The sequence below is a fragment of the Sesamum indicum genome, linkage group LG12, assembly GCF_026168435.1.
Source record: "Sesamum indicum cultivar Baizhima isolate 11 linkage group LG12, ASM2616843v1, whole genome shotgun sequence".
Classification (NCBI taxonomy): Eukaryota; Viridiplantae; Streptophyta; class Magnoliopsida; order Lamiales; family Pedaliaceae; genus Sesamum; species Sesamum indicum.
Window position 1 is genome coordinate 9,957,535 of NC_142668.1, and position 17,310 is coordinate 9,974,844.

Here is a 17,310-nt window from a genome sequence, read left to right on the forward strand (position 1 = left end):
GTCCAAGTCACATTGTTATTGTTGATAATTAGTCAACTTATATAATAATTTCTTTTATTAATATTCGTATCTTGACATACTATAAAGAATATTCTTTTGTACCTTATGATTTTAAACATAAATATTTCAATGATAAAACATTTTAATCCATTGTTCCAAAGAAAATAATAATCCAAAAATATTTTATTTTGTCACATATTTTTATAAGAAAACCTATATTAAACATCCTAATATAAACATATTTTAAGATAATCATCTGTTTCCTTTTATAAAGGGGAAGATTTTATTAATCCATGTCAAAATGAAAATGACTGATATTTTGTAATAACCCCATTCGTATGAAAAGACATGACTCCAGCTACACAATGGGTCGGGCAGATCTAAAATCGGCATAGATCAACCCCATAAAATGTCCGGCCTAATACTGTTTTGTCAGTTATTAAGTGGTTTTAAGCTTTTAAATGGGTTTCAATTCGATCTATTTTTAAACCTTAGCTCCACCCATGGACAGACCATGTTAAAGCTCGATTATGACTTTTACTTGAGTTTTTCTATTGAATAATTACTTAAATTTATTATTGTCTTATGCAATACATAATAATAAATTAGATTAAACAAAAAATTTTAACTAGAAAGAAGAAAGCAATTAAAGCACATAATGAATTAAATAATTATTATAACAAACTTACAATAAAAAATTTATATAAGAAAGCCAGTAAAATACTTAAAGTAAACATTGAAAAGATAAACAAAGGTATTAATGAATCAATGTAATAAAAATTAGAAATAGAACAATCAGGATAAAAGTTTTAGAGTTTCAAATGTTTAAATATCTACTAGTATAATCAATTTACAAATATAAAATAAAAATACATGCCAAATATTATTAAAACAAAAATAATTCGCCTAGCTGGGCTGCCCCATTAGTCCGGATCGATCAGCCAGTCTCAGGATTAGGCAGTCTTGGGTTACTAAGTTGAGCCGATCTCAAGTATTGATAATAAGGATCGGGTCAAGAGTAGTCCAGTTCAAATTGGATCTAGATCCAATAAATTTTTATTCTATTTCACATATGCATATCATATGTATATAATTTTAAAAAAAAATTATATACATGAAGTATGTATATAAAAAAAAAATAAAAAAGAGTAGAACTATAATGCGAAATTTAGTCTGCTCCAATGGCTAGTTTTTGAGGTAGGGTTGCCCCAAAATCATAGTTATGGTGATGATCGCCATGGACGGATTAGATTAGACTAATGACATAATGTTTATAAAATGTGGCCTGTATATGTGAAATACGCAATAAGAATTGTAATTGACCTAACCCTAAGCAGCGATGGCGGCACCACCACATACCAATAAAATTCCAAAAATCACCAAAATATTAGGGTTAATTACACTTTGACCCCCATTAGAAATTCAAAATTATATTTTTACCCCCGCCCCCACCCCCCCCCCCCCCCAAAAAAAAATTGAATTTACACTTATTCTTTGATTGACTTGTTCCCGGAATATTTTCAAGTCCTCAATTTTACGAACTTTCTCCAATTACACTACCCGAGAATACCGAGAACTTGAAATACTAAAAAACAAGACAATCAAAGAAAAGTATAAATTTATGGAGGCTTAATTTTATTTTAGAAAGCGTGTTGAGCCTAATCATTAATATAGTGAAAAGATAATTGGACTATAAAAGGCAAAATGATCATTAATTAGGCCTAAGAACTAAAACCGTTTAATATGTTAAAAATTGAAGGACTACAATAGAACTCCTAAATATAATGAGTGGCAATATATGAATAACAAAACCGTAATTATCCCTCATCAAACATTGTATCTGTGTATTGCATGTAGCTGATTTAGTGTTGTTCCCAAGCCCTTTAAGTTTCTTCAGGCATTTCCTGTCATATGTCGACCTCAGGTATACAATTTATGCACCAATCTCGTCACGGTGTGCTCTTATTTTTTCAAATTCGTGTTCACACAAATGCAAAGAATACAACATATTTCACATTATACCACCTGATTAAATAGATCGAAACCTATCAATCGAGTAAATACAAGTGAACTTTTTGAAAGGTACATAACAACAGGAACTATGTACCAAGATCCGAGAAAATCATCATACGTGTAATGATGAGCAAAGGATCTAGTACTTCTATTTTATCCTCGTCCTTCGGTTATGAACTAATTAAACAATAGCCGTGGCGTTATATGTCAACAACATAGATAGCATTTGTTTGACGCTGCAATAAATTAACAAACATCAAATTCTATTTTTAGTGACATTTCTATACTGTTTACCAAGGTCCGGCAGAGTAAGGAGACGGATTTAAGAATGAAAAGGAGTAGCATCTAAGAGAGAATTAATAACTTGTACTGAGTAATGTGTCGCCTCATTAAGCTAAAAACACAGAAGCACTTCACAATATACTCCACCCCAGAACAGAACTAGACGAACGAAGCTTCACGCTGAGTATCTATTGTAACATCTAAATTAGGCACACCTGTACGTATATGCAGAGCTAACTGAGATCTACTGCTATTTTCAAGAATCATTAGCCGATCACTTGCCAAATCTTGCGGCCGCGTCTACAAGTAACTGTCTGTTGCATGGAAAATAAGATAACGTCAAAAAAAATTCATTTTGGAAGTAGCAAACTTTGTGGGCATAACATAATTGGGCATGAGGGATGACGAATTACATGAACAGAGATATTTGTGAGTTCAAATCAGTGACAAATGATAAAACGAAAACATGAAACAGTAAATGTACTTTCAGCAAATATTATAGATGAAATAAATCTCTCAATTCAAATTCATTTGCAGGGGGAATATCAAGACTTGTTGGCTAAAACAACTAGAAACAATATCAGTTTGGAGAATGACATTGGCATCAGTTTGCAGTTAAGTACTTGCTAGCATTATCAGAAGAAAGAGGCAAAACGTTTATTTAAAAGAGAAACAAGCCGAGTGCATTGTTCAACCTTATTCTATATGCTTTCTATGTCGTGTAGAGTGTTGGCCAGCAACCATAAAATGATATACGGCAGACACGATATTTCAGTTATCAACAGAATAAATTATGCTACTGCAGTTTGATGAGCAACATGATTAAAAGTGAAGAACTGAAGTTTATAGATGCATAGACAAATTTTTAGATTCATGAAATGCATGTTAATATAGAGAAGGATCAATATAAGGTTATAAACTACTGTTATTCCCTTCAGACCAACCAATCTAAATGAAGATGAAAAGAATCAGGAGAAGAAATAGACAAGTACTCGTGTCATGAAAGAGCACATGGTCATGTTTTTCATGTCAGCAAAGTGGAAGACAATTGTGTATCTAACTCAAAAACCAAACAAAAAAAGATTCAATTCTCCATGGAACTCACAGGATGCACCTGAAAGACTTAGAACTAACATCAGAGGGCCTCAGACACTGGAGGAACCGAAAACTTGTTATTGGGGGTGGTTGGTTTGAGGACAATGACATGCCAGCTATTATCTTTGCAATAAATGCTTACAGAGAAAAAAGATGAAGAATCATCATCATTATTATTATAAACTTCTGAAGTTCAACAAGTATAGTATGTGAAGAAAACAACAGAGAGTACCACTTTAGTAGAACATCAAAATCCTTTCCTAGTCACATGCATGATTGAAAAATATTAGTAATTTAATTCACAAATACGAACAAAACTTTGAAAAAATAACGAAAAGGAAAAAGGAAAAGTGAGGGCACAAACGTGAGACTATACTAAAATGATAATTTGACAAAATGGCAACTATGTTTTATCATTAAGAAAAATTGTTAATAATACATAATACACAGATAGATATAGATTTATCTATAAGTAAGAACTTGAGGAAGGGTTTACATGGAGCCACTGGCTTGCCTCAACCCCTCACCCCACCCTCACATCAGGAGAAGGCATGCAGAGGGAAAACGGGGAAATAGAAGAAGAGTGTATGTCAAGTTTATTAAGGTATCAAACATGCATAGGCATTTATCTAAATATTCTGTTGCAGCAGGAAAGTAATAAAACAAAAGGCTGCAAGAGAGTATACCAGCAACAGGATCCATATCTGCCTCTTTTGGGCTCAGCCCGAAGTGATGGAGAATGGCAGAATAAACTAACTTGCGAGGGTCGAAAGGCAAGGCATTCAAGCATTCCAGCAAGTTGATAGAAAATGGGAATGATAGGAAATGAGGGAATTTCAAGATTAAGCTCTATAACACTAATCAGTTTTTCAGGGTGTTATTTTGATGATATCATTATGTTCCTTGTAAGCAGCAACTTCCAAAAATGATAGCATGAACAAGCAACTTCATCAACATCTACTTCACTGAGGTATCACATTATTCCTTTCACATAATTCTCATCCAAAATTTTCAGAATAACGACTCCATGGTATCCAGTTAAAGTGCCCTCATTTCATACCTAGATGAATGTGGACATATATCCCACAGTAAATCAAACAATAACCAGACAGAAAAAATTGTCTGTACACCAATGCAGAAATAAACTATGACCTTCAATGCAGAAGCCTGATTTAATGCTAGACAGACAACAACCCAACTTCGATCCAAAGGAACAGCAGAATAGCAAAATGCAGCCATACTGAAAATACTCCAAGTTATCCACCTTTCTATTGTATATGCATCACAGAGGATACTACACTGACTTACTGATACATTATTTTGTAGCAAACATGCAACGAATATGTTCAAGAGACAGATATTAGCAGATGTTGCAACTATGCGCCCAGCAATAACATGGTATGATTTTAACAGCGAACAAGACTAGAGTGGTTGACAATAACCAGGAAAGTCCCTGAAAATGCATTGTAACATCAACAACAGCTACCCACAATAAAACATTCAAATATTTCGAAAAGGAAATTCAAAATGTCAGGAAGTGATCACTGACCACTGATCGCATTTCGTTTGTAAACCACCAACAAAAAAATAAGACAAGAGAATTTCAGCATTGAAATGGTGACCATCAAGTTCTTGGCGGACACAAAATTTCATCTTCATGCTTATGGAGCATATCTCTGTCTTAACAGTTAGCACCACTTGACCAACAATGCCAATGCCAATCCCAATCCCATTAACTAACATAAAAGCGTTTGGAAAAGGCCAGCTTTTTAATAATATACATACAGAAATCACTTCATCACTTAATCAAGAAATGAGCTGCAGCTTTTACCCACAGCAAAAAGAAACATCAACCCAAAAGCAAGAGGTGTTCCTTAACACTTACCATTTTCCGAATTCCGCTTAACGCGTTTTAGCTTCTCAAGCTGGACCTGTGATTCCATGAAAACCTTCATTCTCTGAATCTCCAAATCCTTCGCAAATTGCATTCTTTGTTTCTCCAACTCCACCATCTGCCGCTGCTTTGCCTCCTCAACTTTCTCATATATCTTTGCTAACCTCGTAATTGCCTCTGCCAACCTCCAGTAGCCGTCTCCCACCATTTTTCCCTCCTCTTCCACCGGTCCCTTCCTTTTCCGTCCCAGCCGACCACCCCACGCTCCGGAGTCCTCATCGTCGTCGTCATCTTCCTCATCATCTTCAGCCTCCATAGCCGCTGCCGCGGCTGCCATTACGGAGAAATTCCGCTCCGTCACGCTCCCGGGCCCAGACCGCTTTGACCTGGGCCCCACCGGCACCGACCACGGCAGTCTCAGGAGATGACTCATGGCCGGATCTCTCTCCGGGTCATGAATCACCGGAGAACTCTTCCGGTGCTGGGTCATCATCTCGGGGAGCGGCGGTGGGGACGGTGAAAGCTCCGGCGACGGGGAAGCTCTCCGGCGAAGGTTTCTGTTGTGACCATTGGCGTTGTTGCTAGTCTTGGAGAAGGAGTCGCCGATGAGGGAGTCGAGGCTTTGGAAGTGGGGCCACGTGGAGACGTAGCGGCCGTTAGATTGGACGACCTTGGACTTCTCGATCTTGTACTTCTTCTTGGTTGTGTCGATGCGATTCTTACACTGAACGTCGGTGCGCCGGAGCTTGGCGGAGGTGGCGTGAATGCGGTTGACGGCGTCGGCGACCTCCTGCCAGTGCTTCTGACGGAGGTTGCCGCGGTTGAGCTGAAGGTAGTGAGCCCCCCAGGCCTCAATCAGCGTCCGGGTTGCTTCCTCGGACCAGCAGTCCTCCCGGTTCGGGAAAGCCGGGGTCCGTGTCGCCGGCGGCGTGGGTTCCGACGAAGGCTCGGGTTTTGCGGGAGACGGAGGAGACGAAGGGGCAAGTTTGTCGTCGTCGGAGATGGGGCGGTGGGGGGAGGGGGAGGTGGTCGTTGACAGGGGAGGGGAGGGTGTGGGCTGTGAAGACATGTCGGCGGTGTGCGGCGGAGGTGGCGGTGGTATTTTCAAACAGTGTGTGTGCGTATTTGGGCTTTGAAAATTGGAGGACCGGTTCGAGGCCTTGTCACCGGTAAGCGCTTAACCGAAATAAAAAACAAATTCCTTTTTGATTTTCTTTTTTCTTCAACAAATAATATATACTGCAGTACGACCACACTCGATATATATATTTAAAATTTTAAAATAATATATTATTGCCGTATTCACATACTCCATATATATATATTTAAAATTTTAAAATATATAATATTTGTGACCAATTCAATACGTGTATAAATAAAAATTCATTTCATAATTATATAAATATATTTTATTAATTAGATAATATAATGTAATCCCGATCAGAGGAAAAAATAATTTGAAATAATATAAGTAAAAAATTCAATATATTAATATTTTTAATTAATCAATATATTCGAAATAAACAAACACGTAAGACATTATTGTTTAAAGTGGACTACCTAATTATATTTATAGAACTTAAATTTACAATCTTTTAACTGCAAAACCTCAATTTCACCGCTCGATCAACGCCGTTTATACATAATATGTGTGTGTATATATATATATTCTGATTTTGAGTATTTAAGGCAAAGGGGAGGTGGGATTTTGGAGGGAACAACCTAAAATCTCATGACTTTAGAGTTTTTCCACATACACACTAACTATTCATCATTTACTTAAAAATATAAATATTAAAATCATCCAAGTATTTTTTTTCTCACAAACGACAATTATGATACTACAATACCAATTTTAGTGTTATGTCAATAATACATCTTAAGTTGATTTTCTATTTCTTTGTTGCTTTTTTTTTTTGTTTTCTTTTTAAAAAATATAATGTGTTGGTGATATATATATAATCATAATATATTTTAAAATATAAAATATTATCTATATATACATACAAAACAACGTGTCACGACAGCTAGTATTCATAAATGCTGATAGTCCCTTTAAGCTCTTTCCATATCACAATAGAATTTGTTAAACTTAATTATTTAATTTTAAAAATTATAAATCATCCATGGTGGAGAATATCCAATATTATTATTTAATCTAGAAATATTAAATTTTAGATTATTCGTAAATGATTATTTTATATTCTAAAATTTAAATTGTAGAATTATTTATTTATTTATTCTTTTTAAGAAATGCAATCTCCCATCCCTGCAGCACTACTATGATTTAAGATAAACTATAATGAGTTATCTTGAAATTTAATATAATTACAAATTTCTTTATTATTTACAAAATTACCTCTATTTTTTTTATTTTAACGGCCGTCTAATAGTCAGCCAAATTCATTATTTTTCATTAGTTTTTTTTTTTTATTTTTTATAATGAATTGACTAAATTGTCTTTATCAATTATAAATTATAATAATTTTGAATTTTGAACTAAGAGGATAATTTTTTCTTTAACAATTTTCTAAATTCTTCCGTCTATACAGTCCGTTTTATATATATATAATTCTTTTTTAAAAAATAAAATTCTAAATCTCAATTAAGAGATTATATAATTTTACAAATATAATAAAAATTATTGTAATTTTTTAAATATTTGAGAAGAACTTGTCATAATTTACCCATAAATAGATGGGTTCAGGACAATATACCTATGACTTAAGCCCGTAAAGGGATGGGCTTCTATTAATTTTATAACTCCACATTAGAAATATTTGAAAACGATAGCCCTTGATCCCTTTTCTTGTTTCTTTTTTTTTTTTTTTCCTCAAAGAATTAAAACTTAAATAATTAAATTGTTGTGACTACTCCAATTAAATAAATATAAAATCTAATTACAAATCCCTTTTAAAAATATAAATTACACTTTTCCCTGAAAAGTTTCAGAATTTATATTTACACTCCATCTAAAAGTTTACTGCTTATACATGATCTTCTTTTTTTGGTTTTGGACAATCAATGCTGACATTAGTTAAAAAAGAATTACACAAATTTTCAATTTTACCTCTTATTTAATATTTTTATGTAATAATTTTATCATTTTAAAGCAAAAAATATAATGATGTTAACCTCATTCCGCATATATATATATATATTATATAATTCTTTATACGTATAAAAATATATTTGAAAATATTACATAAGGGATAAATTAAAAATGTATATATTTTTTTTGCTAATGTCAGTATTTTTAGTGAAAATCCTAATGAAAGGATGTTAGGTAAATTGAGAATTTTCGGAGGGGTGTAAATGTAATTCAAAACTTTTTGGGAGAAAGTGTAATTTCACATTTTTAAAGAGAGTCTAAATATAATTAACCCAAAATATAATTGCTTTTTAAGTTATTATTGCTTATTTAACATATCTTTACAGTTACATCACAATCAATTCAATCAATAAACTAGTGATCGAAATTAAATATTTATAATTAACTACCAATTATAATTAAAATAAAAAAATAAATATTATTATAATAGAATATCAACATATGTATGGACGAAATGCGAAACCGTAATATTATAAACATGGGGGCCAGCTTTCGTAGTAGGAGTTAGGCTAAATTTCATTTTATCTCCTTGTATTTTTTTATTTTTAAAATAACTAAAAACTTCTATGTATTTTAGAAATAATCTAAAACTCCTCTATAATTTAATAAATTCATCAAATTTTAATATTTTACTTATATATAAGTTAAATAATTTATTAAATTTGAATTTTTTATTTTGAGTTTAATTGATTAAATCTGACGTTGATTATATAATTAACGAAGATCCAATAATCTTTAAAATAAGAAAATAATATATATTAAGTAAGGGTATAATAGTTTTTTTTTTTCGATAAAGGTAAATTTCATTAAGTGTAAAATGTACAAACTATACAATTATATGGCTGAGTATGTGTATCATGGAATTCGCCACAATCTATACAATGCAATCGTACTAATTCTATTAGGTAGCTCAGCACTAAGTATGCATAGTCTAAATTCATCTAGAATAAGGCGAGTAAGAACCGATGCGTCTTGCTCCAATTGTTGACGTTTTCTACGATTCCGCTCCTACCAGATGTGATGAACCAGAGATGCCAAAAGATTTCAATATGCCGCATTAACAACATGCTTTTCCCGCCATCAATTTTCATAATTTATGATTAAATGCATATTATAACTAAAATTTAAAATTAGCCCCATGCTTAAGTATTAATGAAATAACTAAAAATTAATTTAACAAAAATAATGGATAATTAGATGAAAAAACAATTGTGTTGGATTTAGAAGCTATAAAACCGTCACTTTTGACCATAACGTGATTCTTGTGTAATTCAATTCAAAAGTGATTATTAAAAAGAGAGTCCAACTCTACAAGAAATTAGGTTCGTACTTGAAACACATTTAATATGTTCGATTGTAGGACCAAATGCTTACATTCATTTCCCACCAATACATTTTCAGTTTAATTCAAATTATTAATATTTAAATGAAATTTTAATAATTGCATTGGCACTATAAAAACAATTAAGATTAGCAACACAAAACATAGTCATAATTTTACTATTGTCACTAGTAATAACTATTTAGTGGTAAAAATTATTATTTTGTCATAATTATAAATGTTATAATTTTAATAGTCATATTTATTTTGTGGAAACTATTATTAATAAAAATTAGTTAAAAAAAGTTCCATATAATAGTGATTATAAATAATTAGGAAGATATCACTATTAAAAGCCCATGAAGCCGCCCCATTCAATTTAGGTCACTATTTGGGCTGATCCAGAGTGGGCCTGGGCTCCTAACTTTTACTCCTCCACACGCATCAATTAAGCCCAATCAAGCTGGATTCATGTATGCTTTATATTTAAAACTAGCAGTCGTGGTATGCTGCTTTTTTTTTTAAATAAAATAAATATTTTTTTTATATTTTAAAATATATTATAAATAAAATAATATATATAAACTAATATATTATTTAAAAAATAAAAATAAAAATAAAACTAACTTCAATTATTATTGACACAATAAAGATTGGTGTGTCACTAGTTGTGTTAAAATAACGTGGAGTCATTTTTATAAAAAAATAATTATTATAATTATTTTGTAAAATTATAATTGTCAAATTTAAAAATTAGTGCGATAGTGTCATAAACGGTTATTTGTAAGTGTAGAGGCCTTTTTATGTTAGTATAGACGTTGCAAAATTATGGCAAAAATCATTGTAAATTTGCAACGGAATATCCATGAAACTTCCGTTGCTATAAGACTGTCTTTCTGTAGTGGGATACAAGCAGAATATGAAGAGAATAAAAGCTGTATAACATTTATGTATTTAGGAATAATATAATAGACACAATATTCTACAAATTTCCAAAGTTTCTTAAACAAATTTAGAAAAGAATAACTAAGAGTAACGGTGTACATTAGGCTCATATTTTATTTTATTTTATTTTTGTCAACTTAATCTCACCATAAAAAATTGACGAAACTTAGCATGTGTTCGTTAGTTTACCTGCTGAAAGGGCCTAACACGATGAAAGCCTAAATTTTTATAAAAAAAAATTGAAGTAAAGAATTTAAAATGACTATTTTAAAAAGTATGGAATGAATATTGTATATGGTATAGTTGGGACGAAAATTACAATGTTGTCTAGCATTTTAAGTAGAGGATCAAACAAAGCTCAAGCATCTAAGTTAACTCTTCCTATCTACTAATTTCAAATTCTAATACTTAAAGGTTATATTGTAATATTGTTTTATGATTATAGCAGACATCTATCTAAACTATTATAAATGAACATTTTATATGGTATTAATTTTTGAATACTCAAATCTACCCTTTAATACATTATTTTTTTTTAAAAAAAAATTTGGTCAAATTAATAATTGTAATATATTTTAATAATCTCATAATTATACTTTTTTCCTCTTAACTATCCACTACTCCGCATTTATCTCTAACCTTACTTCTCCATATTTATTACAATTTATAAATATTATAAGGTTGTTCTTTTCACAAACTTATTTTTTCTCATCATATCACACCAAGGTTCTTTTTATATGATCGTGGGAATCACGTGCGACGATAACTATTATATATATATATCGTCTAAGTAGCTTAAATATATTTTTGGTCCTGTAATTTTGACACTTTGGTATTTTTATCCTCTATCTTTCTAGGATTATAAAAATGTTATATATTTTTCTGATGTTTCATAATTTTGGTCCTTTTGGTGCCAGATTTTGCAAAAATTGCAGGAACAAATCATGTGCGCTACACGTGGTTAATTTAAATTGGAGCTTTTATTTTGATTAGTTCACTTTTGTCAATATGGATGAAAAATTAAAAAAAAAAATGACATGGCGCATGATTTATGCCGACAAGTTTTACAAAATCAGCACCCGAAGGACCAAAAAATTGTGAAAATGTCAAAAAGTTATAGGACACTTTTGGCCCATAGAAAAATATAAAGGATAAAATTATTAAAATTGCAACGGGCACATAATTTATTCTTGCAACTTTTGCAAAATTATTTGTTCTTGCAACTTATACAAAATCAGGCACTAGAAATATAAAGGACCAAAATATCAAAATCGCAAGGGGCACATGATTTATTCTTACAACGTACTTTTGCAAAAATTAGACACTAGAAAGACGAAAATATCAAAAAATTACAAGAATATTTTACTACCCAGAATGATAAAAGATAAAAATATTAAAGTGCCAAAATTATAGCACAAAAAATATACTTAAGCCTCGTCTAAGTAGAAATTCCACAACTCAAAACTTGCCATAAACTCTCATGTAATTTTTCTATATATATATATATGTATATATCATTCGAAAGAGCAAGAATTGACAGGAGAAAGCGAGAATGGAAATAGAAAATTACAACAATACAGTAAATGAGCAGACAAACATATGGGAGAACGTATGTTCTTACAGGACTTAAAAGAAATCCTCAAACAGCTGCCAAATGCGGAATGCAACGTACGTAACATATGATGAGTTATTTGGTGCAAAAACATTTTCGACCACCGGAAATTATGCTGCTCCATGCACACACATATGCCTCCTCCTCCTCCTACCACCACATCTTCCTGTTAAGAAATTAAACCAAACTTCCATATTAACTTAATTATTACACTGCTTGGAGGATCTCTTTCTAACAACATATGATCAAAGTTTTGATGTACGATGTGTAACTAGAATGACACTACCTATATCTATATATGCACCATTGAGATATTATTGCATTTATGAAAAAATTTAGCTTCGGATATAAATATATATACATACATATATATATAACCTTTTGTGATATAGAGGTGAAGGACAAATGTATAACCTTATAAGTTATAGGATTAAAATGTCAAAAATATATAATTATAGGATTAAACATGCAATTAAACCTATAAATTAGCTAGATCTTTGACAACTTGATCTTCATGAAGCTTTACATACTAATATGCTTTATGACAAGTTAAAACACAAATTCAGAAGCTCGATCAGCATTAGCTGGTTCCAAATCTGCAAAACACTACAATATTCTATATAATGTGTACAAATGGAGGGCCTAGCTCATCATATCACAACAACTTAATGTTTGATTCTAATTTCCACTATCTTTGTTATCAAGAAGGAGCTCAGTCATAAATCCATCCCTAAAAGAAAAAAGCTTTACTGGTGATGGATATCGGTATCTAGTAATAACCAGAATATGACGAAATTATAATTTTAGTCTCATCGGATAAGGGGTTAACACTTTTAGTTTTCTGCTTTACGAGATTTTTAAAATGGTTCCGAAATTAAAAAAAAATCGACACGTTTAGTCTCATGTCTAAGTTTTCCTCAAAAAATTATAGACAACAAGAACACATGCAATGTCCATGTCCATTAATTGTGTGTGCAACCAAGCTAACGAATACACGCATTGCATTTGTGTTTGCCATCTATTTTTTGACGGAAACTTGAATATGAGATTAAATATGTCGAGTTTTTTAAATTTTGAAATCATTTTAAAAATGCTGTTAAAGATAGAGGAGTAAATATGTTTTATTTTCTAATTTTAGGACCATTTTAAAAATTTTATAAAACAGAACACTAAAAGTATTGAATCACATATTTTAATGCAATAGGTAAAGAATATGTCGAAGATTAATGTTAACTATCAGTCAAACATGAAGTGCACGGAATCTCAAAACCATGTAAAGGAGAACAATTCGGGAAAAAGCATCAGACTGAAAGTTAACTTCAAATTAAGTTATTGAAAGGTGCAGATGCTGATTTAATGGCGCCTCACATAAACCCTAAGGGAAACCCCTAATTTGTAGGTCTATGGACCAAAACAAGAATGTTACATGATCAAACATGGAACATATGTGATCAACAAAAGTACAAATTAAGAGGGTTTGTTTGACATACGTTTTAGGGTTAATAATTACACTTACCCTCTCTAAAAATGTAAAATTATACTTCCCCTCAACGAAGTTTCAAAATTGCACCTACACCCTTTCAAAAATTCGCTGTTTACATACCTAACATCCTTTTGTCAGATTTTGGACGAAAAATACTGAGGTTAGCAAAAGAATTACATAAATTTTCAAATAATAATTTGTACTTATAAACAGAAAAATATTGATATTTACCCCACTCCACTAAGGATACTACAATTTCTCTTCCCATCATGCCCCACTAAGGTAGCAAACAAAGGGCAACCCGACTAAACCATGACAACAGGTATGTAAACATAATCTTGATCAAAAGTTTAAGACAAACCACTAAGTTCTAACAAGTGATTGTAATAATCTAACGTCAAGAATATTAATTAATACCTAATTGATATTTCATTTTCCTACAATTAAGTCCTTGTAATTCTTTCAATACCCTACTCATTGTGGGGGCAACATTATACTCTTGCCACATTAGTCCTAGCTATATATTTCAATCTTCCTCAGGTATGATTAAATGTCCACTACTCGATGATGAAAAGGCGAAAAAAGGGAAATAATGCAAATTATATTCTAAACTACTGTCGAGTAATTGTAGAACCCAAAATTTTACAAATATCTTAGATACAGTACAAGAAATAACGTTAATAGTAATGACATATATTCTCTGCGAAATTGTGGAATTCGTTGTTAGTGTATATTAGCAACAAATTTAATAAGAATTTTATTTGCTAATTAACTTAATACTAGTTTCAGTATTAATTTTCTTTCATAGCTTTTGAGTTATTTTCTTATAATGATACTATATATCGAATACCGAATTCCACCTTCAACATGCCCACAGCTCTAAATAAGCTCGACGTATTGCTAAATTTCGGTACTTGAGGCCTTATTATATAGCAAATGAAGAAAACTAAATGAGAGACAGACAAGGATGAAGCCTCAAAATTGATGTATGTAACCCAGTTTCTGCACTGCAGAAAAAGAATCAAACCATGCACATCATTCTTGCAGAATAAAGAATTGTAAAGCTGGGAATAATAATAATTAACCTCAAGAACTTTAGAATGGTTTTTTTAAATGAAAAATAAATAAATTAAGCATTAGGACAAACTTGAATAATTGTGATGTCCCACAGAATCTGAACAGACAGTGAGGCAATCTAGTAAAGATGGTAAGGACAATTAACCATAGAGATATTTCTTGTTTCTGGATTAAAAAAATAGAATTATTTAGTGGGAAATACTGCTATTGGGGCTGTTGAACAGCAGAAGATCCATCAAAAGGTAGAATTAAATATGCATTTCTGGTTTCTCGTACACGCCCTACACTGAGGGAATAATGTAATGATGAGACATGAAAGCCCACAAAAAAGACATATATAGATATATGTATGTGTGTATATGTATGCATGGGGACGAAATTAAATACTATAATTAGGTTGAATCGGATTAATGGAATTTTTAACAAAAGTAGGTAAAAAATGATGATAAAAGTGCTGATTCTTGATATAAAACATGCAAATGCGTCCCCCACCCTAAACCCTCTAACACAAATGACAATCTGTGGGGGCAAAAGATCTGCCCACAATCTCAAAAGATGCTGGAAAAATGGAAGGCTGACACGCAATGGAGAGGTACTCAAAATTGGTGGGATCTTCCTATTTCTTGTTTTTTTTTTCTTTTTATTTTGGGAAAAAGTACTTGAAAAGAAAGGCCAAGATCTTCTTTCTACCTGATGTCAGTGACAAAAAAACGTCGACGCCAATAATCTGAGCTAATTAATGTTGTCGTTAATTCCTGAATTGGTGTGGGATCATAATTATTGCATTAACGGAATTTCTAAAAACACTGCATTTTCTTGCAGACAGTTCAGGGTTTGTTTGTGTTGTAAGAGTTTTGTCATGGATGGTTCGAGCTAGGGTTTATGGTGGGGAAATGATGTTAACTCATCGTCAGTGCTCATGTAAATACATTGTCTGTTCTCAATTTGTTTCTATCCCATATATAAACATCTAGACCAGTACTGTTTTTCTTGAAACACAAGAATTCTTTCGTTTCTATTTCTCTTTCGGGATTATTTACAGTCCTTGTTCTTGTTCGTCTTCTTGGATTAAGATCTGTAACAGAGATATATACACTACCAGAAAATAATTCAATAACTACGAGAAGAATTGATTCTAAAATCAGTATCGAGCTAATTAACAAAGAAAATTCTTACTAAATTCATCGTTAATTTATATTATTTAATACAAAAAATTTACTTACCAATAAATTTAAGAATAAATTATTTAAATTCTTGCTAAATTCATTGTTAAATTCGTTAGCAAATAAATTTCTTATTAAATAATGTAGATTATCAATGAATTTAATAAGAATTTTCCAAATTAATTTGTTCGGTACCGACTTTAGCATCAAGTTTTCTCAAACTTATTGAGCCATTTTCTCATAGCGACAGCCATTTTCTTATAATGACAACCTCGTAAAGACCTGAACCTTGATACATAATGGAAATACATACATGCAATCAAGGCAAAAATAGTGTATATATAACCAATCGACCGATCCCAGTTGAAGTCATGTCGAATTAAAAGATAAAGGGAGCATCAATTTACCTGGAAATTGGAATCAGGAGAAGGGCATGGAAGAAGAGTGGGATTCACCATCAGGCTTTCCAGGGCCTTTCTTCTTCTTCTTCTTATAAGGGATCCCTCTTGCCTTTGCCTGACACTCCTTCACTTCCCTCAAGTAAATCCTTATTGCACCACTAGCAAAGGGGTTGGTCTCCGGCGATCCGCCGTTCTCCTCGTAGGCGGCGCGCAGCCTCCCAATAAGGGCATCCAGGCTGCCCCACGCCTGCCGCAGCGGACACGTACAGGGCGCCGGCGGCTCAGGCTGCCCGTAAAAGATGCAACCCTGCAAGTGAACCTTAGTCTTACCGAACTGATCCAAATACCTCAGGAAATCCAGCACGTGGTTGCTGTTGCACTGGGGCAGCGCCACCGGCGGGCGCTGGTTCTTCAAGAACTGCCCGAAAGTGTTCCAGTCCCGCCTCTTCTGCGACTCGTAGCGGCTGGGGGCGGCGGCAGCGGCGGCCGGATCGCCGCCGGAGGGCGACCCTTCTGCCAAATCTTTCCCTCTCTCCATCTGTAAAAACTCCAAGAAATTTTGTTTATCTCAGGTCGATGCTAAATAAGGTAAGGTTAAAGGAATAGGGGGAGCAGAGATAGGCAGATAAAGAAGATCACATCAGAGAGGCTACTGAGTTGACATGCAATGGGCCACCATCGCAGTTGCTTTCTGCTTCTTTCTTCACCATTTTTGGTAGTATTGCTAATTTTCTGCCTTTTTTTTATTTATTACTACCTTATTAATCCCTAACTATACGTTTTCAGGTAGCCGTTCGCCATACCCCACTCAGACATTGATGACTTTCATTAACAAAAAAAAATATGTGAAGAAACAACCACTGCTTATTTGGTTCAATAGTTTTTTAGAATAAGGTACATTGGCACATCTTA

General features: G+C 32.6%; 2 protein-coding genes across 2 annotated transcripts; both read right to left on the bottom strand.

Moving 5' to 3' along the window:
* Positions 1 to 2,255: 2,255 nt before the first annotated feature.
* LOC105165631 (trihelix transcription factor ENAP1) lies at positions 2,256 to 6,502 on the bottom strand. Its single transcript, XM_088876783.1, has 2 exons — positions 5,276 to 6,502; positions 2,256 to 2,609 (listed from the first exon to the last, which is right to left on the bottom strand). Exons 1-2 carry the CDS (start codon positions 6,351 to 6,353, stop codon positions 2,596 to 2,598), a joined length of 1,092 nt encoding a protein of 363 aa, XP_088732909.1. The 5' UTR covers positions 6,354 to 6,502; the 3' UTR covers positions 2,256 to 2,595.
* Positions 6,503 to 12,215: 5,713 nt separating this feature from the next.
* On the bottom strand, positions 12,216 to 17,073 carry LSH10 (LIGHT-DEPENDENT SHORT HYPOCOTYLS-like protein (DUF640)). Its single transcript, XM_011084706.3, has 2 exons — positions 16,405 to 17,073; positions 12,216 to 12,440 (listed from the first exon to the last, which is right to left on the bottom strand). The coding sequence occupies exon 1, from the start codon at positions 16,934 to 16,936 to the stop codon at positions 16,418 to 16,420; it is 519 nt and encodes a 172-aa protein (XP_011083008.1). The 5' UTR covers positions 16,937 to 17,073; the 3' UTR covers positions 12,216 to 12,440; positions 16,405 to 16,417.
* Positions 17,074 to 17,310: the final 237 nt, after the last annotated feature.

Coding starts and splice junctions, on each gene's coding strand:
- LOC105165631 (XM_088876783.1), bottom strand. CDS start 6,353: ATGTCTTCACAGCCCACACCCTCCCCTCCCCTGTCAACGACCACCTCC.
- LSH10 (XM_011084706.3), bottom strand. CDS start 16,936: ATGGAGAGAGGGAAAGATTTGGCAGAAGGGTCGCCCTCCGGCGGCGAT.